This window comes from Lottia gigantea, assembly GCF_000327385.1.
Source record: "Lottia gigantea unplaced genomic scaffold LOTGIsca_80, whole genome shotgun sequence".
NCBI classification, from domain to species: Eukaryota; Metazoa; Mollusca; class Gastropoda; family Lottiidae; genus Lottia; species Lottia gigantea.
In genome coordinates, this window is record NW_008710663.1 from 686928 (window position 1) to 711903 (window position 24976).

The window sequence follows — 24976 nt, forward strand, 5'->3', positions numbered from 1 at the left end:
TCACATAGCATGAAACTCTGAGTAATTACATATTTCCATATAGCTTTACTATTTCAACAGAGAATTTTTTGTTATTGTATCCATCAACTTTTATACATTTAATGTCACTATCAGGCTTCATTAATCATGTTTAGCAATATTTCAAACATCACCTAATAAACACTGTTCTTGAATAGTAACTTGTATCAGTTCCTCTCATTAACTTCACAAGTTAGATTAAAATTATTGATTATCATAAATATCTTTTTCATCAACCAACATTCACTGTTGTCAACAATATCTATCATTGTCTAGTTGCAGGTAGAATGGAGGAACATAGTGAAGTTATACCGAGAAGATTTTTATGTTGTAAAATATGTAATGAAGAATACAGACAACCAAAATATCTACCATGTCTACATTCTTTCTGTAAAACATGTCTGATAGATTATGTTAAACAGAATTCTACATCAGAAGGTTTCTTCAACTGTCCAGAATGTGGTACCCAATCCAATGTGCGCCAAAAAGGATTAGAGGATTTGCCAGATAATAATTTCGCTCGCCGTCTGTCTTGTCCAGTCATGCCTGCCATGGTGAGGGAAAAAATCTGCCAGAATTGTCAGTATAGTGGTAAAATAAAGGAGTCAGTATCTCATTGTGTCAATTGTGATGAGTTTTTCTGTGAAGCTTGTTCTTCTGCTCATATTGAAGAACAAGAAACAGCTAGTCATAAATTACAGCCTGTTCAGGATTATGAATTAAAAGATGGTGAAGATCAAGCTAGTGATCAAATTGACAACAATAATGTCCTATCAAAATGTTGTGATATGTATGATCCATTAGATATAGGAGCCATGTTTTGTGTGGATTGTGATTTAGCTGTATGTGGTGATTGTCATAGCTCTAACCATGACAGTCATAGATGTGCCGAACTGCAAGCCATTGCTCAAAATTTTGTGACCAAAATCAAGGATCCTTTGGCAGAATTGGCCAATGATGCAAGAATCTTGACTAAGAACCTAAAAGAACTGGATAAATCAGATAAAATCATATGCCGAAATCAAGCAGATTTGAAAAAACTTGTCAAAGAAAGAACTAGTGTATTGTGCAATCTAATCCATGAATATGAAAATGTGCTAATAGCTGAAATTGACAAGCGGCATCTGGACTCCAAAAATGAGATTATTGAAAAGAAAAGTGAGATTAGGAAACATCTGGCTTCTTTAACAGCAGTAACAGATCTAACAGAGAAACTTGTGAGTTTTGGATCTGATGAAGAGAAAGTTTCAATGAGAAGAAAGATAGGACATCGTGTAAGGGAACTTTGTGAGGATCCTTTACCTGAAGAAGCTTGTTTTGAACCTGTGTGTCTTCAACTCACAGAGCAAAGGGTATCCATTGAGAAAATCTGTGACATGTATGGTGAACTTGTCGATCGTGAAATTACTCCCAGATACAAGAGACACATGGGTAGTTCTCTTAGTTCTCAAAAAACTAGCATTAGTGAAAATGTTGATGAAAATCTGACTGAAATAACTGAACTTGAAGAAGCTTCAGACCTTGAACAGGATAGTGATCTTTTGAGTGCCAGTAATCAAAGTGATGTATTCTATGCTATGAAAGCCAACCAACAATTAGAAGTACCACCAGCAGAAAATGCTGACAGTTCCTTTCATTCTTCATTCTATGAGGATGTACCTACTCAAACCCTGGACAATCCCAGTCAAGAGATCTATGTACCTTCCAGTATCCAGAAGGAATGTATTAAAGGAATAGGTATTAATCTGGTTGGTGATATAGTTATTGGTACTGTATCAACTGGTACTCATACCATTCATGTCATTGAAAAACATGGTATTATCCGTGGCCAATCTTCTGTTGAACCTGGCTGGAAACTTCATTCAGTTGCCTCTGATGGGAAAGTGTCCTTGATGGTAACTAAGGGAGATAATCGATACAAGATAAAAGTGTTGGCAAATGATGGAAGTGGCACTCCAATTTCTGATGTTCAATTAGAAACTTTTGGATTGAACTATTTTACCTCCAATTCCATGGGTCATGTGATAGTAACCTCCAACAGATATGGGCAATTGAGTCGTAACCATGGAAAGTCAGCCAAATCTGGTGGTAATATTGCCATTTATAATACTGATGGTGCCATGATTAGAAGAATAACCAATGATGATTTTCTAGATATTGATCTGTATCTTCTAGAAAAGCCATGTACAACTTGTGTGGATAATGACAATAATTTCTTTGTAACAGACGCTGGAAGTCATGTTGTTTGTGGGTTTACCAGTGAAGGAAAGTTGTTGTTTGAATATGGTAATACAGATAATGATGAAGAGTTTTATCAAGGTCCTGATGCTGTATGTACAGATAAATGTGGAAATATTATAGTCACTGATAAAAGGGAAGGTAGAATAGACATCTTGAATCATGAGGGGCAACTCCTTAAGTGTTTGTTTTCTAATGACAATATCAAATTTGTATCAACAACTCCAGATAAACTATTGATGGTTGCTACATGTGAAGGGCAAATCAAGTTTTTTGAATATCTGTAATTCATTTGGTATTGTATTTGTCCTAATACTATCAATACAATCAATTGCTGACTGGGGAGTTGGACCATTAGACCTATTCCAAGGAAAATCGAGTATATTGGTAGGGTGGAAACCAATTTGTCTGTGTGAGTCCGTCCCTAGACAAGAAAAGTCATATAGTACTGAAAAAAATGGCATGATCCTGTTCTTGTTCCATTCACAACCTATTACATATTGTTATAATATATTGGCATAGCCCCACAAGGTAGGTCACTTCATATGTTTAGTTTTAGAAGCTAAACTCAACCATGCCTTTAAGAGATTGTAAAGAGGTTTTCTAAACTATTTGTGTATCTGACACCCTGATGTCATTGATTTCAGTCAGACATCTGTGGGTGTTGTAATTGCGCTAAAAGTGTTTTATGTTGTAGCTATTGCAAAGGCTCTTAGATATTATATGGGGTTAAGCTATTTAATACATGTATTAGTGGGTAGATGTAATATTATGTAGATTGTATTGCATTGAGTATTAGATTATTATCAGAAACAGTGGTCAATTGTTTAAGATACCAAATAATAGTTTTAATGTGTTACATAAATAAATCAAGATATTGCAAAATTACTCTACAGTCTTGCTATATACAAATTTAATCTCATTACCTGAAGACTATTTCAGTTAGAATTTGGTACTTTTGCAACACTTCATTATATGCCAAATGCTAAGATAATTGCAGATAAGTTGTTTTTTCAGTGAAATTTATGTTCATTACAAGAACATGAAGGAATGCAAAATGGTTTTACTATGTTGTGTGAATGAAGACATGAAAAGCGCACCTTTTAGCAACAAAAGTAAATTTGAAATATTATTCACAATAAAATAAATTTTTACAACGTTTTACACAACAGAAATTTGTTGTCCATTTAGTGCTACATATTAATTAAATAGAACTTTGACAGTAAAACTATTAGTCCCCTGTTGTACTGTTAATTTCACTTATATTAAAAAGATATTTATCACCTTCATTTAGAATGCTAAAATCTCTGTCTTTCACCTTGACATCATTAGGCACTTTTCTTACAAAGTCAAAACACAAAACAACCCAGCAGAAAAGTGCCTATAGTAGTCAAGGTATTTATTAGGCAAAGTTTTTAAAACCTTGACATTGTGAAAATGAGGAATAACATGCAATCCTAGTATAACTATTCTATTCACTGTAAAAACATTATTGTTTATAATGGATAAATTTTGTTTTATGTGATTTTTCCCAGCCAGATAAACAAATAAAATCATAACTTATCAACAATTTATGATGTATAATAATAATAGTAATAAAATATTGATTTTATATTGTAAACAAGTATATAAACAACAATTTCTTTCTCCATATATTTTTATTAATAATTTTATTTTAATCTACTTTCTAATTGATATATAAAACAATGAGGTAAGAGAAGTCTTACGAGACATAAATTATAAGATATATTGATTATTTCTCATGAAGTGTAGAATAGACATTATTGAACACTAGAATGTTCTACTTCTCTCAACTGGCTTGGACTTATGAATATAGTCATTGCCATGCAGTGAGCAATGAGAAAATGCATCACTCCTGACAGGAAATATCCAAAGCAGCAAGCAAATAAATTAAGTTATATTGTGGATGAAAGGTAATATTCATTATCCAATGATATTATTTTCGATTTAAAATTTGACAATTTCTCCAATTAATCATTTACTTTAGTATGATAAATATCTTGAGCAAATTTTTTGAAGTAGACCCCATCCGATCAAACATAGCAGACATTTTAAATCTAATATAAATAAGAAAACTTACCTCAGCAAACTGTGTTGGGCCTATTGTTGAGGGGTGTAATTCATCAGGAGCAAACTTAGCATAGCATTCTTCTACGAGTAAATCATTCAGATGAATATCTTCTTCTTGTGAAGTATCAGTTAAACATAATGATAATACACGATCCTGTTAAAAACAATAAATACCGGTCCAATGTTACAATTAAGCCTCAGGGAACGGGCACAAGCACAGCCTTCGTTCCCCACTCAAATCTTGAGTAAAATCTCGCGTGTGCCCGCACTTCCATGACAAGATTATCACTTTGCCATCAGGATTTATAATATCAAACAAGATCATCATCCAATCAGATAATTTTCCTTTCAATTGCATGATCTGCAAGTGATTGTCTACATAGTGGAAAATGATCCAGATTTTTGTCTCCTTATGTGCCCGCAGTCAGCAACAAAAATTGTCAACCACAATCATTCATATACCTGCAGTCCCGCACCTCAAGTCTTTCGGCATCAAAGACAGGATCTTCCAGTAAGCAAATATTCTTATTGATGACTAATTTTCCTTATTAGTGACTCTCTCACATTCTTCCTGATGTACAGGAAATTCAAATCAATTTTCAGACTAAGTTTCCTGACATGGATTTTATATCCAAAATATGTGCTGACATCATTAGATGTGGTCTTGTGAGTCAGATACAAGAGTTACCTACCCTCACTGCTGTTAGAAATCCAACTAAGGGTTTATTTGTACAGATTTGTAAAAGTCTGTCCCTTGCACCAACACACCAAACCTGTAAATTATATACATATTTCACAATCATAACAATTTAGGAATTTGGTTTCTGCTGCAAAAAAATATTTCTTAGTATCTTACATAAATTGATTAATGATGAATTTGTTAAAAACTCAATTTAAAATTTTATCAACTTATTGACTAGCCTACCTCTTTAATTGGTTTGACATTAGCTAATCTGGCCTGTATAGCTTGAGCAGGTAACTTTCTAAATCGTGATCTGAAGTGAAATAATACATTTCATATTTCATGATACAAGTAGGAATAATACACTACAAACTTATAGTGCTATTACTGCTATTGATAATATCTAGGATCTCGGTTTCTCAAAATATCGCAGATTAATGTAGGAGCGAAAACGTTATCAATAACAATCTAATAACTTCCATCCATTTAGTTGTGTGAATTTCTGAGAAACAGGGTCCAGGAATATCAAACCTCTTCCAAGTTACTTACTATCAAAGATGTTATATTTATTAATTACTTTGAGTATAAAAAAAATCTGAATAAATCTTAGCCTTCTGCTATTCATTTTAAGGAAATGGAACAAAATTCTGATATTCAATGTTTCAAAGATCAGTCTCTACACGAAAATGTTTATTTTGTTTTCATATCACCGTTCTAATGAAACGCAAATCCCATGAAATAAATGAAGGTGTACCTTAATAATCTTAAAGTGTTCTTTGGTACAGCACATGTATTACCATAATCAACAAAATACACCTGTAATAAATAATACATTGTTGACCAAACTATTGAATTGTAACATTCTACAGCATTTTCTTCTAAACAGTCTGCAGCTTTCTATATTTCAATTGTTTTTAATTAAGTAATTTACAACTTCAGATAAGATGGAAAGGGAAATAAAAACAAGTACCTCTATAACTTCCATGCTACGTATACCAGTTATTATACCACGATGCCAGTTATTATCTTCAGGAAATATAACAGCACATAGTTGGCCTATCATATATAAATATTCTGGCATTAGATATCTTTTACTATCTGATGTCATATAGTACTCACTGAAATAAACCATCTCAATGTCATAAATCATGTCATTTTTGCCTTAAAGGTTCATTTTTTGTTTAAGGAGAAAAATTGTCTTATTATGAATTATGGGAAGGGGGTGACAACATGTCTATTATTGCCATAGATTCTCTTTGCGGCTCTCTTTCTCAAATTGATCCAAATTGGTAATTTTTGCAAGAAATTTTTTGCATGAAGTAATGATACAGACAACAGTGTGATGGATTTGAGTATACAAGAGGGTATAATCCAGTGTTCCACATTTTTCAACTTACGCTAAATCATCCATTAAGTTTTCTAGTGCCTCAGATGTTCTTTTACCACGTAATTGTAACCAGAATAAACCAGGACTAACTATATTAGATACAAATACTTCAATATAATCACTAGTAACTTCTGGTAATTTCTGGGCTGTATAATAAGTACCAGGTAATATACTATCTTCAGGTATACTACATTTCTTATGTAAACTCTCTAGATGTGGAGGCTGTAAAATAAATAGGGAGAAGAAATTACAAAACCCTACAATTAGCTACAGTAATTGTACTATAGTTTTTGGACTTCAGTTCAAGAGTTATGAAAGACAAAAACATTCTTACAGATCAAATCCATACCCATTTGAAGGTAGGTCGACTGTAATAATGAGGAAAATACGACATATTCAAGGTCACCAGATATGCACACACTGATCATGATTAGCACTCTACCTGAATGTGCTACACTTTGTCCTCAGAATGTAAAAGACAGGACACTTTTCTAGTTTTTTTTTGGATGAAACGCTCTGAATAAATAATGATGCAAAATAAGTTTTCTTACCACTGGTTCAGCATGGGGATGATATTTTTCTAGTAAATGATCATATCTTCTTGGCTCATTTGTATCTCTAGCATTTAGTACAACACATTCTGTTGGGAGAAAAAAAAAGCTAGATAACTTTTTACAATGATATTTTATAGACTCTGAATTCTGGCCCATTAGCCTTATAGAATTATATAATTACATAAAATATAGAAATTTTAATTGATACATATTGGTATATACAAATGTATTTACCTTTTCCTTTATATGTTGCTTGAAGTACATTGTCAGTTAATGATAATAATAAAGATTCAAAACTAGAAAATCCCATAGCAGCAGGATCAATTTGTTTTCCAGTTAAATCCTACAAAAAATATTTCTATATTATAATCATTCTTAAACAAACACAATATCAAATTAAGATCCACTAAACAACTAGATAACCCAGACTATCGGGAAATAGACTTAGATGTCTATAAAAAAAAACTAATTATGACTTATTTGAATTTTTTGATGCAAATTAATACATTATCTTTGTATCTTATACATTGTTTAGAATACCATTGTCCATCATGCCATAAATTTGAATACCAACATTATCTATGGCTATTACCCAGGTTTCAGCAATGATGATAAAATGTGAACATTGGTAAAAGGTAAATCAAATCATACATACATAAAAAGCTGAGGGAAAGTTGGCCATTGTAATACCATCTGGATTAGTCTGTAGGACTTGTTTTATAGCTTCTTTTATTTCATCACTAACTATTCTATCATTAGCATAACTTATCTTTCTTTTTACTTCTGTATTAAAATTAGAATCAATTCAATGATATTTCTCTTCAAATTGATCATAATTGATACATGATTTTCTCAACTAGAATAATAGTGAGGGAGCAAACATTTAGCCACTTGGTCCAACAGAGCTGCCTTTATATCTTCACACATTAATCAGCATATTATTCACAATATTGTATGGATGAAAGAACATTTAGTATAAATGACACCATTAAATTGAATACAGTGTACTTTGTATTATACAACATTCTGCATCAAGAGATCAAATTGGGTAATCATGATGAAATGATGCCTTTAACTTTCAAACCTGGTTCAATATGTCTATCAACTATAATATGTAATATCTACCTGATGGACTAACTGGAGCAGTAGCATCAAATAAAATAAAATCACCACTAGGATTAGGTCTTTCTATTCTAACAACATTAGGTATATCATTAACAAACTCTATAACACTATGGTAACCATGATCTTTAAATGGTAGCTCTTTACCTATTATGGCCTAAAATATTTCAATATTCTCAGATTTCAAAGTTATTCCACAGTAATCCTACTTATTTTGATCTAATTGAAATTGAAATTGAATTAATTCATATGCCTTATTTATGTAATTCTTTTGCCCTAATGATATGTATTTTCATATTGCTCTTAATGTATTCTTCATATGTATTAGTTGACAAGATGTCAACCAAAATATGTCAGATCATCACAAACAAATTAAAGTATGAATTTTTTCACGATATCAAAACTCACCTTGTATTCAAAAGCTAATCTACTGGCCATTATTCCTTTAGAATGCGATGACAAAACCTATAATAAACAATTGTTTTCTATTTATTGTCTTTCAAATCAGGAAAGCTCATTACAGTACCGGTACCGTACATTAAAAGATTAAAAAAAAACTTCATGAGAAAAAGCTGTGTATCTTTAGTTCAAAAGAAATCCATGGCCTTGTACATCATAAATACTTTGTACTGTCAATGTTTGTTTTAAACTTTTTGTTAGTTAATAAATAATTTTTCAGTCTGACTTCATTCTCATCAAATTTATCACAATTACCTTTTTCAATTCCTTATGAACAGGATCTTCAAACTCCTCTGGTTCAGGAGAACTGTGTATTGGTGATGCTGGTGGTGAACATGCTACAACATCTATTGATTTAGTTGGTGAACTAAGAGATGATAATGAACCCTGAACCTCTTGGTTATCTGAAAAGTTACGAGGAAGTACTATTGAAAAATAAGAGTCACCCTTTCTAATCAAATCGGAAAAATGTGAATATTATTTCATTCAATTTATAAAAGATAGCTTGCCAAGCAAGGTAATATATGCCTACTGGCATCTTTGATTTTGAATAAAAATATTTAGCAGTACAGTAACAATCACCAGTATAAAATATTCAACCTTCAGTCTTACATTTCTTTTGAACTCTTTTGAGGCGATACTGAATAATATTGAGTATGAGATATTGCCCTTGTTTTTGAAAACGTGTAAAATTTTTAGCTCGTGAAAACTCTAGAAGGAAAATATTCAACCTTCAGCGCGATACTGAACAATAAAACAAAGTTTTGTCAAAATCCGTCAAGAATTGTGTTTAGGGGCTAAAAATTGAAAGCGTTTTCAAGAACAAGGGCAATAACTCATCCTAAATATTTTTCGATTCTTCTGATTTTCAATAGGGTTCATCTTTGGGTGATTACGAACACTCCTTCCAAGTTTCGTCAAAATCCATCAAGGAGTAATTGTAGAGTAATTGTGGACGGACCGACGGACGGACATGGGTGACGGCAATATACTCCCGCCATTTCATATGGGAGTACAATAAATGAGATATTAACACAGTCAAGACATAAAAATAATACAAGTACCTGGTTCTCTTGAAGCAAATGTTATCCCAATGCCAGTGGTTTCACTGTTGTTTGTTTTTGTAGGAGTTGATGAAGGTTTTGGTTTGTCATTCTGATATCTTCTTGAAGACTGATACCTGGCATATGCTGACAAAACTCTCCATTCTCCATGCTGATTTATTAGTGTCACAGTATCAGGAATACTCTTAAGAAGATATTCTACTGAAGAATATCCAAATCTTTCATGGTCTAAATGATGACCAAAAGTTTTAAAAAACAAATTGTCAAAATGTGTGAGTGGTAAGCTCCTGTTTTGTCTGAACATCTGTTTAATCTGATGGCGAATTGAAACTGGAACTTGAGGGGTAGTCACATATCTTGGTCTTGATGCATAGCCATGAGATTGTTTCCTTAATGCAGCCCATTTACTTTTATTTGTTACTCTTTGTCGCGATACTAATTTTTCAATGTGTCTAGTAGTCTCATTAGCAGTGGCTTTCAAAATAGTTTTCCCATTCTCCCAAACTGGGGTTATTACATCAGGAATGTCATTGAAATAATCTTCTGCTGAACTATAGCCAAACTTTTGATATGGAATTTGACTCCCAATGAACTGCTGATAATCTCTTTTTAGTTCCCCCACTGCTAGCCCAGCTGGAGTGCTGTTGAGCAAAGCACGAATTTGTTTTTCTGCTTCTTCTTTGATGACTGCAACAGAGCTCATAATGAAAGTGTTTAAAATTTGAAAGTATAGAGGTTTCGGATAAAGTAGATGTGACCATTAATGCATGACAGTGAAGGACAGTGTTATATATGAAAGTAAAAAGTTTTAGTATAATGTTTCATTCGCGTCACGGTAGTTTCCAGTTTCACGTTGGTGTTAAAAATTTCAATATTATTAATTTCATACAAAACGAAATAATTCACGTTTTATTCAGCAATGAAAATCAAAACAGATTTGTTCATATAATTTGTTTGATACCAACGGGTGGATAATTTTTGAAGAATTCAGATCTCGATACTGAAGAGTACCAATGAAAAAAGCACATAATTCTTGTTTCGAGACTGATTAAATGTGAAATGTTAAAAGATTATATTACTGGGGGACAACTCCAATTTACAATGTCGAAAATATTTCTTTCGAAACAGTTTTCACTGATCAGGACACTTGGAACAAGTTTTACTCACTGTAAAAGAATAATTAGGCATTCCGTATTACAGTATTGTAAACGGTCTTCTCATGGGTATTCGGGAAATGAAAGGTAGCCTACATTAGTACATGTACTAGATAGGAAGTGCGACATAACGTTCAGATCGGAGGATGTAATCTGCCGTTATGCCTCGCTACCCAGAATAAATATATGCACTCGACGCGCATTTCTGAAATTTCAAAAGTGTATATTATTAGTCTGTTATGAAATACAAATTTGCCCATGTAATAAAAGCAAACTCCTCTTCCAAATATGCAGTATAAATAGGCGACTTGATGATAACACATGATTTTCTCAATCTTACATCCATGTGGGGCAGATATTTTTACCATTAAATTGGATTGTGGATTGGGTGAAGTTTTTTAGAGAATTGAGCAGTTGAGCAGCTCCAAGCAAGGAATCTCCAATGAACAATCCTCTGTTAAATCTGTTATATACGGGTTATGGCCAATAAAATATACACAGGTTGTTGTGCTATCATTTAAATTACTATTTCTCTTCCAGAAACAAATTTAAATCTCACTTGACAGTAGGCCTATCCTCTATACTGCTAGCAGCTCCCTTAGTACAAGTACAGGATGATAAAGAAGGCCCAAAGAAAGCTAAGAGAGGAGAAGACACTGAAGTGGTTTTATTAATAAAACATGCGTTATTAGCTCAAATGAAAGATGAAGGTGAAAAAGCAGAAATGTATTTACATCGGGCCCTTAAAATAGCAGATCAAGAATATGGTCTAAAAAAACTTTCTAAAGATGAATATCTAAAAGCTAAGATATATATTTATGATATTTTAGCCAATAATGCACTTACAAGACAAGAATTTGAAAAGGCAGAGGTTCTGTTTAAAGAAACAATGAAGGGGTATTTAGAAAGCGGAAAGGGTAAAACTGATAATGCAATGGTTGAAATTTCGTTAAAATTAGCAACAATCTATGCAATGCAGCAACGTGATCGTGAGGCTGTGCAAGGATATGAATTTTGTATAAACACTCAAAAGGAGAAATTAACAAAGGAATCAAATGTTGATGAGGACACAAAAGGGTTTTTAGGGATGGCTTTAGAAGGATATGGACGATATTTGTTATATAAGAAACAGATGAGTTTATCATTGACTATGTTAACAGAGTCTCTTGAAGTAGCCAAGTCATTGTTAGGAGATTCTGCTGAGCAAACATTAGTTATAATGAATGATCTGGCAACAGCTCATTTGTTAAATCAGGACCTTCAGAAAGCTGAGGAAATATTGAAAACAGCCCTTCGGATTGCAGAGAAATCAGATTACCATATCAGTGCTACGTTATATTCTAACCTGGGAGCTGTTCATCTCGGAAGAGCAGAAATATCAGAGACTGAATCAGCCTGTAAAAAAAGTTTACTTCTGGCAACTAGAAATTCTGATCAATATGCAATGCAACAAGCAAATGATTGTTTGAAAAAAGTTAAAGAACTTCGTAAGAGTTCAAAATGATAATGTGCTAGTCAATAGAAACTTTATTATTATTGTAGTAAATTATGTGTGGATCACAAAGGCGATAAGTGTGTTGTATGACAAATAAATTGTTTTTTACTAACTTGAAAAATGGTGTCATTTTCCATCAAGGGCTTGCTGATTTGGTGCAACTAAAATCTGCTGTCAATCCATTTAAGACTTGCAGTCTGTTTTTTTTTTTTTAGATTTTAGTGCGCTTCAAAATAAATATTTTTTAGATTAAAATCTGCCTTGAAATTTTATGTTGAGAGACCATACAGGTAGGTTATACTTAAATGTACAGGTCATATGTAGTTTAACGACGTAATAGAATATAGATTGCAAAATCGTGGAATATGCAACGTAACGCCCAATATCTCATTATTCACCATCCTTCATAATGTAATAAATACAATTTGTTTTCGTATTTTATAAAGTCAAAAACATTAACACAAAATTTTATTTGTTTTTCTTTTTTACACTTTCTTTCAGAACAAACTTTCGATCATTAGTTAACAACATTTGTTTTAATGCAATGAAAAATACATGATCTACTGGCAATGATTTAACAATACAATACAGCTGTGGAGAATGATATTGAGATTTAGACGTGAAAAACAGTCACAATAACATGGTAATTAGAGTGATGCTTAACAAAGTACAGGCATTAAACCATAAATCTCTGGAGGCCATCAATGTATCAATGTGAAAATAAAATATGCAGCCAACAAAAAATTCCTATAAACTTTAAAGTTGAAATTTCATATAATAAATGAGCTCTTTCTTCTCTGATTTATTTTTCAGTTCAGAAAACAAAACACTTTCAGGGAAACTTGACATAAATATACAAATTTTTATCTCTGTTAATAGACAAGCATAAGATTTTTGTGTATATCTGAGTCTGAGTTAAAGCATGACTAGACGATTTAATAAGTATAATTCTATGACTGCTTAAACTAACAATGTTTATATATGAAGGATAAACATGCATTAATGATAAGGAAAAGAAATCGATACACAGAAAAAACTTGCTTCTTGGAAACTGAAAATTACTGTTAAACACCTGTCACAAACACAAACTTTTCATTCATACATCTTTACAAAATACATCTTAATTTCTTTACTTTCACTACTAACAACCTTCATTTCATAAATCTTGAGCATTCAAAAATATATTTAAGGCTTTGAAATAAATATCTTGAATTGGTAAGATGACAGGAGGGGCACTTGTATTTTGACCTTAATTGTCAATATTTTATCTTAAAGAGATAATGATGACAAAAATGAAAGAATTACAAACACTGTCAGCAACCCCTAAATCTGATTAGTAGATGTCTTTATAATTGATATTCTTTGAGGCTAAAGCAGTGTCCATTGTCATCTTATTAGCATTTATAAATCTGTAAACCAACATTCAGTGTAACATAAATTTGACTGGTTCTACCAGTGTACATAAATCCACCACCCATAATAACTATTTCTTTATTCATATTGAGCAATAAGTACCATCATATAAACTCCTAATAATAAAGCTAATATTTCTTTACATGACTGTCCAAATTTACTATCTTCTAATAATTCAGGTATTACTGATACTGTAGCAATGTAAATAAAACCGCCAGCAGTAAATGGAAGTATCCAAGCAATAGCAGCATCCCCAGCACCTTCAGCTAATAAACTACACACTGTACCTAACATTGCACCAATAGCTGTAGAGAACTGTAACAGCATAGCCTGAAATAATAGTATAATAATGACTAAGAAAGAAACAGATAATATTTAAAAACTTTATATGAAGGAACAGGAAAATAAATTAATCAGCAAACTAATATAGAAATATTTCCTTTTATTAAGATAAATAAATAATTAATAATAATACATGAATATTTCTTTGGTATTTCTATTTGTACTCTCACCATAATAAAATAGTTATACATACCTTTCTTTTAGAGCAGCCAGATTGGACTAGAATAGCAAAATCACCAATTTCATGAGGTATTTCATGTAAAAATATAGTCACTGTAGTAATGATACCAACATTACGACCAGCAATAAATGATGCACCAATGGCCAAGCCGTCAGTAAAATTGTGGGCAAAATCAGCTGCAAGATTTAAATAACCAGCCACTTTTATATCTTCAATTATATCTTTCAATGGATCTACTACTACTGGTTCCTCTGAAATAATCAATGATACAATGGTTAGTTAATGTTTTACAATATAGTGCATATTTCAAGAAAAAAAATGCAATATAGTGCACCGATTTACAAGCTAAATTTAGATTTTAATTGTTAATGATCTTGATATTAAACAATGTCATAGACAATAGACATATAAATGTTTTCTTTAGTTTTAGTTATTCTTTTACCTTTAAGTAAAGTCTTATATTTCCAAAATGAAACAGATTAAAATGAGGACAATAGCTGTCACCAATGTTTTGCCAATTTGTTGTTTTGGATTTCAGTACTTGGTTTATTTATGTAGACCTACCTTTTTCCTTTGCATCTTTCTTATCTTCTTTATCGTCACCACTAGACTGTTTGACTTCTTTCTTGTCTTTATCTGAATTATCTTCTTTTTCAGACTTCTCATCTTTACTTTCATCTTCTGCTTCATCATCACTTTGTTTGGCTTTCTTTTCCTTCTTTTTTTTTTCATCCACCTTTGGTTTAGGAGCACTGTGTGAGTGGGAATGAGCATGACCACCCTTTACCCATCTTACAAACTTCTCAACAATTAAAAAAGCAATAATTCCTCCAAGTACCCATAATCCTACACTCATATCATGTCCATGACCCCCTTCACCATGGCTGTGTCCATGTGAGTGTCCATGACCATGACCATCTTCTCCATGAGAATGGGGATTCACTGCATGAGGAATCAAATGAAGAAAGGCATCACCAAGTAATCCTCCAGAAGCAAAGCTGAGTAACACTTTCAATAATGGTTGATGCTCTTCTGATTTATCTAATGGAATGACTAATAGAATAAATACAGGTGAAATACTTATAAAAGCAGTAGCACCCAATGCTTGCAACCAGAGCATCATTGACCCCTGATCTGATGATTTCTGATTTGCTCCCAAATATCTCTCAGCAAAATCTGAAGGATCACCATGGTCTGGCTTAGAGTGAGCATGACCATGCCCTCCATGATGTGCATGACCATGTCCTTCATGCGAATGTGCATGACCATGTCCTTCATTTGAATGTGCATGTCCATGTCCTTCGTGTGAGTGTGCATGTCCATGACTTCCATGAGCATGACCATGTCCGTTGCTGTCTGATGCCTGTTTTTTTGGAGGTGGATCGTTTGCTTGTTGACTATATTTGAATGACGGAGCCTCATCGTGTGAATGACCATGGTCATGTGCATGCCCATGGTCGTGAGCATGCCCGTGTCCATGTGCTGCCAAAAAATTCCAAACAACAAGCCCAAGTAAAAAGCTGGACAAAAATATCCAATTTCGAGACATCATTTTAAAAGCCATGTTTACAATGTACACGTGTACTTCCGGATAGAATACAACGTAACCGGTAATATTTTCGACGATTGCGAAACGTAATCAATTTTTTTTTTCTATAAATATGAACTTTTAAAGCGAGTTGTTGTTTTACTTTACTCTTATTAGATTACAATAACAAAATCTCAAATAAAAATAAGATCATAAAGTTGTAGTTATAACGGATAACGTGAAAACGCAAATTCATCTCGAGGAGCCGAATGATTGATAAAGGGAACGCCCACTAATTAATCTACTTTCGGTTTTCATTCCGCGCCTATCAATATCATTAATTCTTTGTCACAACACAACATCGCAGGAAATAAAACTGATATGCGTCTCCACTCTGATTCTGCAACAGATGTTGCAACTGCATCTAACTTTAGAGAAATTAAAGTATCTGGTTACCATTTTGATTTTGATGTCGATTTTGATAGGAGAGAAATAAAAGGTCAAGAAGTTTTAAGTTGTTCCTTGGTTTCCTCAGCTGAGAAGAAGACAAAAGAAGGTTGGTTGAAAAATGGCTTCACGATTTCAGAAAATTAGAAATGCACTAGGCCTATCTGTAGGCTATAATATATTTGAAAAGTTTTTCTTTTAGAATTAATGTAGTGTCTTAGTCTTGTTATTAAAAAAGTGTTCACATATGATAAAGCATTGATGCAGCAATTATTCATAAAATCTATGATAAGCCTGATGCCGTTTATTGGTTTGTGAACACACTGAGTACCAATAGGCAATGTAATCAATCCAATGATTATTTTATTTAATTTTCAGTCATTCTTGATGTTCACCAAACTTTACAAGTCATTAGAGTTGGTCTGCAACAAAATGATACAGACTTGAAATTTGAGATCAAACCATTTACAGACTATGGAACTGCACTACATATACAGGTAGTATAAATACACTCTAGTACAAAACATTCTGATTCTCATTCAGATTTATTTTATCTAAACACTTTCAGCCTCTTTCACTGCATCAACAAAATCTGTACTCACATCCAAAGAACAGTTTGCTGAGTTTGCTGTTCAAACACAAGATGTATGACATGTCTTTCTCAAAATCATCCAAGTTACTTCTGTTGTTCCTTCAAACAATATTGATAAAGATAAACTTTCCCTATTTGGACATCCCATATAGCCTACTATTTGTTCATGAAGATTGAAAATAAGCTAATATTTATTTTTAAATGAACTGTAGATTCCTGAAAGTAAGTTAGATGGAAGTGAGTTTAAACTATGGATAAGTTTTATAGCAACTGGTGGTACAGGTGTTTGTTGGTTAGATCCTCTTCAAACAGCAGGTACGATTTTATTTCAAGAAACACAGAGAATATTTCCAGAGATATACTTTTCTAAAATCAGAAAAAGATAAAACGTGTATGAATAATTTATAAAGCATTATATATTTATTAATCAGTTGATAGAGTGAGTTTGAGCTATCTTTTCAGAATTAAAATCTGACATCCAGTTTCTATGACACTGTAATAAACCTATTTTAAGCTTTTGAATGATTGAAGGAGAACTAGATGTTAGATTTTAATTCTGAAAAGGGGTACAGATCTCTTTTTTATACAAATTGATTTTTCTAGAAATGTTTAAAAGCACAAATTTGTAGTAGATTTGTTAGACATTACCATGTATTTATCCCTTTTTTTTGCATATTTGTTAAATGCTCGATTAAATACCTGGCTTGTGCCATGACTGGAATTTGGAGAACCATAATTGTTCTATAAAGCCATTATGTTTTTTTAAGGTGCTTTTTTTATATCAATATGAATGTATTTTTTAGGGAAAGTGAAGCCATATTTGTATACTCAAGGACAAGCAGCATGTAACAGATCTTTCTTTCCCTGTCAAGATACTCCTGCTGTTAAAACTCCATATACTGCTAATGTTAAGGTAAAATCTCTTGATTATTTGGTGGTTTTGTTGACTTGTTATGAGTTTTATGTTGATATTTGAACTCTTTTAGAAACATACATATATTGATGGTGAAATAATATGTAGTCAGATAATGAAATTTGTATATGTCCAATTATCATTCACCATAGTATTTTTTTTTTTTTTTTTTGGTAAATTAGGTGTCTGTTGGCTACCTTCATTTCTAGTTATACATTAGAATTGTCCTTTTATTTAGATTCCTGAAGGATTTACAGCAGTAATGAGTGCTAGTGAAAGTAGTTATGGAAATGTTCCTAACCTAACAGGCAATAAAAATACATATTACTTTAGTCTCAAACAACCAGTTCAATGTTATTTAATAGCTTTAGCAGTAGGTGATATCCAGTCTGCTAATATTGGTCCTCGAAGTAAAGTTTGGGCAGAACCAAGTGTTTTGGTAGGTTTAATGATGAGTGATTTTAAGGTTATTTATCAGTTGTGAAAGGAAATCCTGCATTTTTTAGATATCCAGTAACATTTTCATTTATATGAACAAGTTAGGTTCATGAGTGTCTTTTCTAGCTGTTCCTAGGCCAAACCTCTTGGTATTGATCTATCCTGGATTATCTGTACCACTTAAAGCTGTGTCGACTAGGCAGAAACCTTCGTTTTTTTAAGAGCACTTATTATCAGTTAACATGGGAATACCTGGTAAGGAAATATGGCAGATTTTGAGTTTTTGATCTTATCTGAATTCAGTTCTATATATGACTTAATTTGACTGAAATTCTTTCAGGAAAAGGCTAAGAATGAATTTAATGGAGTAGTAGAAGAGTTTATTAACACTGGAGAAAGGTTATTTGGACCCTATGTTTGGGATAAATATGATATTTTGATCATGCCTCCTAGTTTTCCATTTGGTGGAATGGAGAACCCATGTTTGACCTTTGTTACACCTTGTTTACTAGTGGGAGATAAATCATTAACTGATGTTGTTATACATGAAATAGTAAGCTTTCATTTAGTTTGTTCAATGAATATGAATGTATATGCATTGCCCTTTGTAATGGTTACTTCGTAAAATGTTAAGTTTTGGTGGAATCACAGGCGTCTGACTAAAAAATGGTACCAGATAAAAGGCTTTAAGAATCTCTTTAAACATGTCATTTTTACACAGAGTAAATATTTTTTTTTTCAGACTCATAGTTGGTTTGGTAATTTGGTAACTAATGCTACTTGGAGTGAATTCTGGTTAAATGAGGTAGATAGTATTTTGTTAGCTTAAAATTCTATTCACATCTAAATTCTATTCACTTATGGTTTTAATAATATGTATGTTAAACTTGCAGTAGATTTTTCAGAATAAAGCTGTAACTCATACCTGATTGATTATGCTAAAAACTCAATCCTTTTAATTTTTGAATGCTCAATACCTTTTTTGAGTTAGTAAAATAAGAATTAGTTACATTGTTGAAATACACTTATTACTTTAAGGGTTTTACTATGTTTGGTCAAAGAAGAATTATGGAAGAGATATTTGGTAAAGCTTATACATGTTTAGAAGCTCAATGTGGTCTAGCTTTATTAAAACAACATATAGATGACAGTGGACAGGTATGTATAATGAAACTTGTTAATTTTTTTATCATGGACCCTATGTTTATGTCGATGTCATATGTTATGATATTGACATGACACCATGACAAGAGCCAAATTTGGCTAAACTTTTGGTATTAATAAAAATCTTAAGTATCAATTAATCCATCAAGACATTATGGAATATTCTGTAATTTCCCTGTGCTTCACCCGGTACAATAATACAGTCTAGGGTTAGGCTTAATTTATGGAGTTGTATGAAGGAGGGAAAAACCTACCTTTCCAATCCTCTTATGAATCATGTATTCTACAGGATCACCCTCTAAATCGTTTAAGAGTTGTTATTGAACCTGGAGTAGATCCTGATGATACCTATAATGAAACACCATATGAAAAAGGTTATAGTTTTGTTTGTTATTTACAACATATGGTTGGTGATGTCCATAAATTTGATGATTTTCTGAAAAGTTATGTTGACAAGTATAAATTCAAGGTAATTATATATATCTATGATTTATGTTGATTATGGACAATATGAATATAAGACAAAACATTGCAGGATTTGATGCTTTCATTTATTAATGTTCTTCATTTACATATTTTACAAATTGAAAAAAAATCCACACATTTTCACTTGTTTGAGGCTGACATATAAAAAGCATCAATCAGAAAGGATAATGACTTAAGGCCAAATGCACTACAGGATGAGATCCCTTGAAAGTTGAAAATGGAAAAATAATGGCTGTCATAGTAATATTTTGCTCATTGCACACTGCATGATGTTGCCTGTTTTCATAATCCCTATCAGGTGCAGCAAAGTTAAGGTGTAAAACTCACATTTCATTTCATGTATTTTAGAGTGTTGTAGCAGAAGACATGTTTGATTATTATGTTGAATATTTTCCTGAATTAAAAGGAAAGATTGATTTTGATGCCTGGTTGAATGTACCAGGATGGCCTACCTATGTTCCAGATTTATCAGCTGGTCAAGAACTAACTGAACCTGCTGAAAAGTTAGCTGCTGTTTTAGCTGGTGAAAGTAATGAAGTAAGTTGTTATTATGCATTCCGTCTTCAACTTTTAACATATCCTTTGTTGTCAAGGGTTTTAACATACTCAGAGAAGTAAATCATTATATTGATAAGGGTCATCATCACAAAGTCATGCTGGAAGGCAAGAACTAATAAAGACATGCTCTGATTGGCTGTATTTGCTAGCAAATTTGATTTCAATGAAAATCACTGCATCACAAAATTCATGATAAAAGAAGTGCCTAATGATATAAGGTATTAGAGTTTGTAATACTTTGATGGCTTGACATTGTGAAGATGCCCTAAATACTGAAACATCAGAATAGCTTGTGTATGGGCCGATGGTATAACAGACGCAATTCAATCAATAAGACATTTTTTCCGCAAAATTTCAGTCTCAGAATGTTAGCCAGGGTCACATATGGTTTCGAAAGGGTTAAAAATCATTTTCTAAATGATATTTAACGAATAATTTTCTTGTTATTCTTTTCCAGACAGTAGATAGAAATATTGAAGCGTGGAAAACCTACCAGATATTTCATCTATTAGATAAATTATTAGAACGATCACATATATCTCATGATCGCTTACAATTTATTAGTAAAACTTACCCAAACATATCACAGTCACAAAATTCTGAGGTAAGGTCAATATTAGATAAAAACTGAATATTATATACATTGCTTCAATAATTTACATTATCACAACATCTAATAAGAAGGACCTATACTTTAAGTTACTATGTTGTTTAGCTATGGGATTAATAATATTGTTTATTTTTTGTTAAAGATATTATTACGTTGGGGTCAAATAGTTATTAAAAATGATTTTCAACCTGCTTTCCCAACAGTTAGAAACTTTTTAAACAGTCAAGGTATTTATATATTTATTATATCATTTACAATAGTAAAATATTTTCACTGCTAAATTCTTTTTTAGCTTATGTTTTAATATTTATATTAATTCATTTATGTAGCTATAAAGAGATCTTCATGTAGATATCATGACCATTTTTTCTGATGAAACAATGAAAAGCACATGAATGTGTTCCTTGTGATGCAATAAAATTTGCAAAGATGTATTGCAAATTTGAAAAGTGCTGCTAGATCTTACCAGACCGGTGCATGTTAATAATATAAGTGAAGGTGCTATTTTGAAATGGCTGATATTGAGCCGTCAGCAGGTACATCAAATATAAGTTGACTACATCGTTTAAGGAAAGCAGTAATTTGTTTAATATATAAAGATTATGTATATATTACAGGTAAACAGAAATATACATTACCAATTTATAAAGCTTTGGTGAAAGGTAGCGAAACAGCTCAGAATCTAGCTACTACAATATTTAATGAAACACAGGATACTTTACATATTAATGTTAGAAATTATGTTCAGAAGATATTAGCTGGGAACTAACTATAGACATTTAGAAAAACAACTAACTTGGCTTACTTACTCTATGCACGTTTCTATGCACAATATTTTTTAGTATGTATTTCCTTAATGCTTTTTTTACCACTACTAAGTTTCTTGTCAGAGCAAACCTTCAAATATACATAAAGTGGGCTGGTAAATGGAAGTGAGAGGCGACTGGTGTATCTCTTGTAAGATAGATAGGTTCACCTTTTTAGCATTAGCTTTGGCAGACTAGTTGGTGGGAAATTAGACTCTTTGACTTTTAGCCGGTGGATGGTTATAGATCCTGAGTTTTAAAAGGGAATCATATCTGCCTGCAGGGGTCACGAAATTAGCCATAACTTCATATACACCTTTATGTCACAATCGGGTATCCAACGTCAAAGTTACCATTAGGCCTACTCATATTTCTCAGAGTTTCTCTTAACCCAGATCAACCCTGGTAACCCTGATACATTCTAACCCCGGCAACCCCAGTAAAACTCACATCCTAGTATCTTGAACAGGTGTCCCTGAACAGTATGAATAGAACCCTACAAGGTGAGTCTAATCAGTCTGAAGAGTTCAAACACGAACGAAACTAGTCACTGATAATCAGAGATAACTGGTCACATGGCCAATCTTTATCTCTTATGCTTGTAAATGATTTTTTGTTCAATGCTGTAGAAAGAAAACCACCTTAAAATCATCTCAGATGACATTCAGATACATTCAGAATAAAATGGCCGTCCTATTGTTGGTTATTTGTCAATTTATTGTATTACTATACAAGGATTATTTTTTTTAGTATATAATAAATATTTTTCTATTAATTTGAAACTTATTATTTATCCAAATAAATCACCCAAGGCTTGGAGTGTCGTCATCTTTAGTAGCACTAGATCTCATCTATAAAACAGTTGCTAATAGTGATCCAACTTTACATAGTCTGTAAAACTGAAAGGTGGTGTGATTCCATACACAGGATGATGAAAAAGTTGTTAACATTCAATACTGCTAACAAGTCGTGGAGGCCTGCATACTTGACACTGGTCTTCTTGGAGACATGTTTTCTAACACACACCCTCTCGTCCTTATTTCAGTTGAACCAAGATTTCTGTTGTGAATGTGTAATTGTAGTCTGAAGACGTAAAAGTAGTTACGTCCCCTTAATCACAAATTTACCCCTGGATCTCATTTTCTTGTCCTTTGTAAAACAATCCCAAACCTCGTCGGTAGGGAGTTGCGGTTTTATTACGATGATGTTGGTGGTGGTTATCAAATAAGTCAATAAAACAAAAATAAGTGAAATCATAACGAAGTATATTTGGATTATCAACAATAACAGAAATCAGCTCTAGATGCCAAGACCTAAGACTATATTGATACGACAGATAAGCTAAAGCAGCATGTCACTGATGAATTTAGCTTGGCATACCTTTTCTTTTCCTTCATCGTCTATGTTAGTTAAATTAAGTTATTTTGTTTTAAATGACTCTCGTTTCCTTCTAATGAAGTATACTTAAAAAAAAAAATATCTTGAAGTGCCATGAGTCTTCAACGAAATGTTTCTATTATAATTGATAATGTTGTTACTAAGATCAAATTAAAACAACTTAATTACAAGAAACAACTCCTTAATCATTAGAGTGGGCGTTGTAAATTAACATTTCATTACATCTAACTCAGTGGAGAATTGCCAACGACCCGCTTCATCAAAATTCATGATTTAAGCTCCACAGAATTTATTGAACGTAACATCTGATCAAGCGCCCTGATTACCATTTGACTAGTTTTATGAATGAGCCATGACATCACCACACGACAGGATACCAACTTAATTGTATCAACAATTTATATTATACGCCCACATTGTATACGTCTTTGTTTCTGCCCACTCAGGTCGTTCTGCGACAGAGTCGATATTTTTTTATCATACTATTAAACCGCAAGTACAACGTAACAATCATTGAATAGCTGATATGAAACGATTTCAAAACGACCATGGAAAAACATGGAGCAGACAGGAACCGAGGAGAAAAACGAAGACGGAAATGACTTCTTGCACTAATTTTAATTTTTGGTCATGATTGGAATAGATAAATGGCATTATGCCTCTAATTAAGCTAGACGACTTTAAGACAAGAAAAGTTTTGTTATTTTCTTAATTTTTCTCATAAAATAAGATAATTATATTGTAAGATAATCTTCAACAAATTCGTCTTCTATCGACCTCTTTCTCAACTCCAACTCAGCTCCTGTTATAAGCCAGACTTGTCAATGGACGTATTTCCTGTGGGCTACATAACTCTAGACACTGTTATATTTCCACTAATGCTGCCTATATTCGGTAGGATATGATTAAAGCTGACACATGGCTTTCCTTATTTCCCATTGAATAAATATTGACTATAGAAATGGCGGACAGATCGCCGTAAATTAAATCAAAAACTCGACTTTTATCGATTTTTTTGTGGTGGTTGATCGGTTGGTGAAGTAGGGAATATCACCTAGATCATATCATTGTATATGATAGTAATGTAACTAACTTTAATAATGATGATGGATGGAATAGAGTATACATATTGAACCCGATCTCAATAGCACATACCACATAGCACATACTGTCAAACATAATTTAATCTTTTATTTTAACCACGGCTTACTCGAAGAAAACTAAGTAACGAAAAAACCCCTTGACATCGAATTCAGGATGGATGTGCACAGAATGAATCTTTTCTGGTTGAATGGGTTTTTGTGGTTACATAGCTACATAATATTTGTTTGCTGGAAAATGATTTCTGGTGGTTACATAGATAGATCTTATCTGATTGTTTGCTGGATGAATGTTTTCTGGTGGTTACATAGATAGATCTTGTCTGATTGTTTACTGGGTGAATGTTTTCTGGTGGTTACATAGATAGATCTTGTCTGATTGTTTGTTGGATGAATGTTTTCTGGTAGTTACATAGATAGATCTTGTCTGATTGTTTGCTGGATGAATGTTTTCTGGTGGTTACATAGATAGATCTTATCTGATTGTTTGCTGGATGAATGTTTTCTGATGTTTAGATTCAAGCTATCTAATTGTTTGCTGAATAAATGTTTTCTGATGGTTAGATAGAAGCTATCTGACTGTTTGCTGGATGAATGTTTTGTGATGGTTAGATTGAAGCTATCTGATTGTTTGCTGGATGAATGTTTTGTGATGGTTAGATTGAAGCTATCTGATTGTTTGCTGGATGAATGTTTTCTAGTGTTTACATAGATAGATCTTGTCTGATTGTTGTGG

The 24976-nt window shown here is 32.5% G+C and overlaps 5 protein-coding genes across 5 annotated transcripts; 3 read left to right on the plus strand and 2 right to left on the minus strand.

Annotated features, from left to right (window-relative positions):
* Positions 1 to 305: 305 nt before the first annotated feature.
* LOTGIDRAFT_132592 (hypothetical protein) lies at positions 306 to 509 on the plus strand (the record flags this gene model as incomplete). Its single annotated transcript, XM_009067210.1, has 1 exon — positions 306 to 509. A coding segment is annotated over one exon (204 nt), but the record flags the coding sequence as incomplete, so codon positions are not given.
* Positions 510 to 3487: 2978 nt separating this feature from the next.
* On the minus strand, positions 3488 to 10466 carry LOTGIDRAFT_236389 (hypothetical protein; the record flags this gene model as incomplete). The annotated part of the gene is made up of 14 exons (XM_009067211.1): positions 9616 to 10466; positions 8807 to 8955; positions 8501 to 8557; positions 8096 to 8249; positions 7626 to 7753; positions 7205 to 7313; positions 6968 to 7056; positions 6427 to 6638; positions 6000 to 6147; positions 5784 to 5845; positions 5273 to 5342; positions 5040 to 5120; positions 4358 to 4501; positions 3488 to 3637 (listed from the first exon to the last, which is right to left on the minus strand). Exons 1-14 carry the CDS (start codon positions 10316 to 10318, stop codon positions 3488 to 3490), a joined length of 2256 nt encoding a protein of 751 aa, XP_009065459.1. The 5' UTR covers positions 10319 to 10466.
* Positions 10467 to 11421: 955 nt separating this feature from the next.
* Positions 11422 to 12273, plus strand: LOTGIDRAFT_132697 (hypothetical protein; the record flags this gene model as incomplete). Its single annotated transcript, XM_009067212.1, has 1 exon — positions 11422 to 12273. A coding segment is annotated over one exon (852 nt), but the record flags the coding sequence as incomplete, so codon positions are not given.
* Positions 12274 to 13758: 1485 nt separating this feature from the next.
* LOTGIDRAFT_94834 (hypothetical protein) lies at positions 13759 to 15632 on the minus strand (the record flags this gene model as incomplete). The annotated part of the gene is made up of 4 exons (XM_009067213.1): positions 13759 to 14007; positions 14213 to 14433; positions 14873 to 15334; positions 15467 to 15632. Coding segments are annotated over 4 exons (1098 nt in total), but the record flags the coding sequence as incomplete, so codon positions are not given.
* Positions 15633 to 16042: 410 nt separating this feature from the next.
* On the plus strand, positions 16043 to 22524 carry LOTGIDRAFT_222314 (hypothetical protein). The gene is made up of 13 exons (XM_009067214.1): positions 16043 to 16284; positions 16554 to 16672; positions 16980 to 17082; positions 17571 to 17680; positions 17919 to 18119; positions 18459 to 18671; positions 18861 to 18923; positions 19157 to 19276; positions 19572 to 19751; positions 20117 to 20305; positions 20784 to 20930; positions 21079 to 21163; positions 21554 to 22524. Exons 1-13 carry the CDS (start codon positions 16110 to 16112, stop codon positions 21703 to 21705), a joined length of 1857 nt encoding a protein of 618 aa, XP_009065462.1. The 5' UTR covers positions 16043 to 16109; the 3' UTR covers positions 21706 to 22524.
* The last annotated feature ends 2452 nt before the right edge of the window (positions 22525 to 24976 follow it).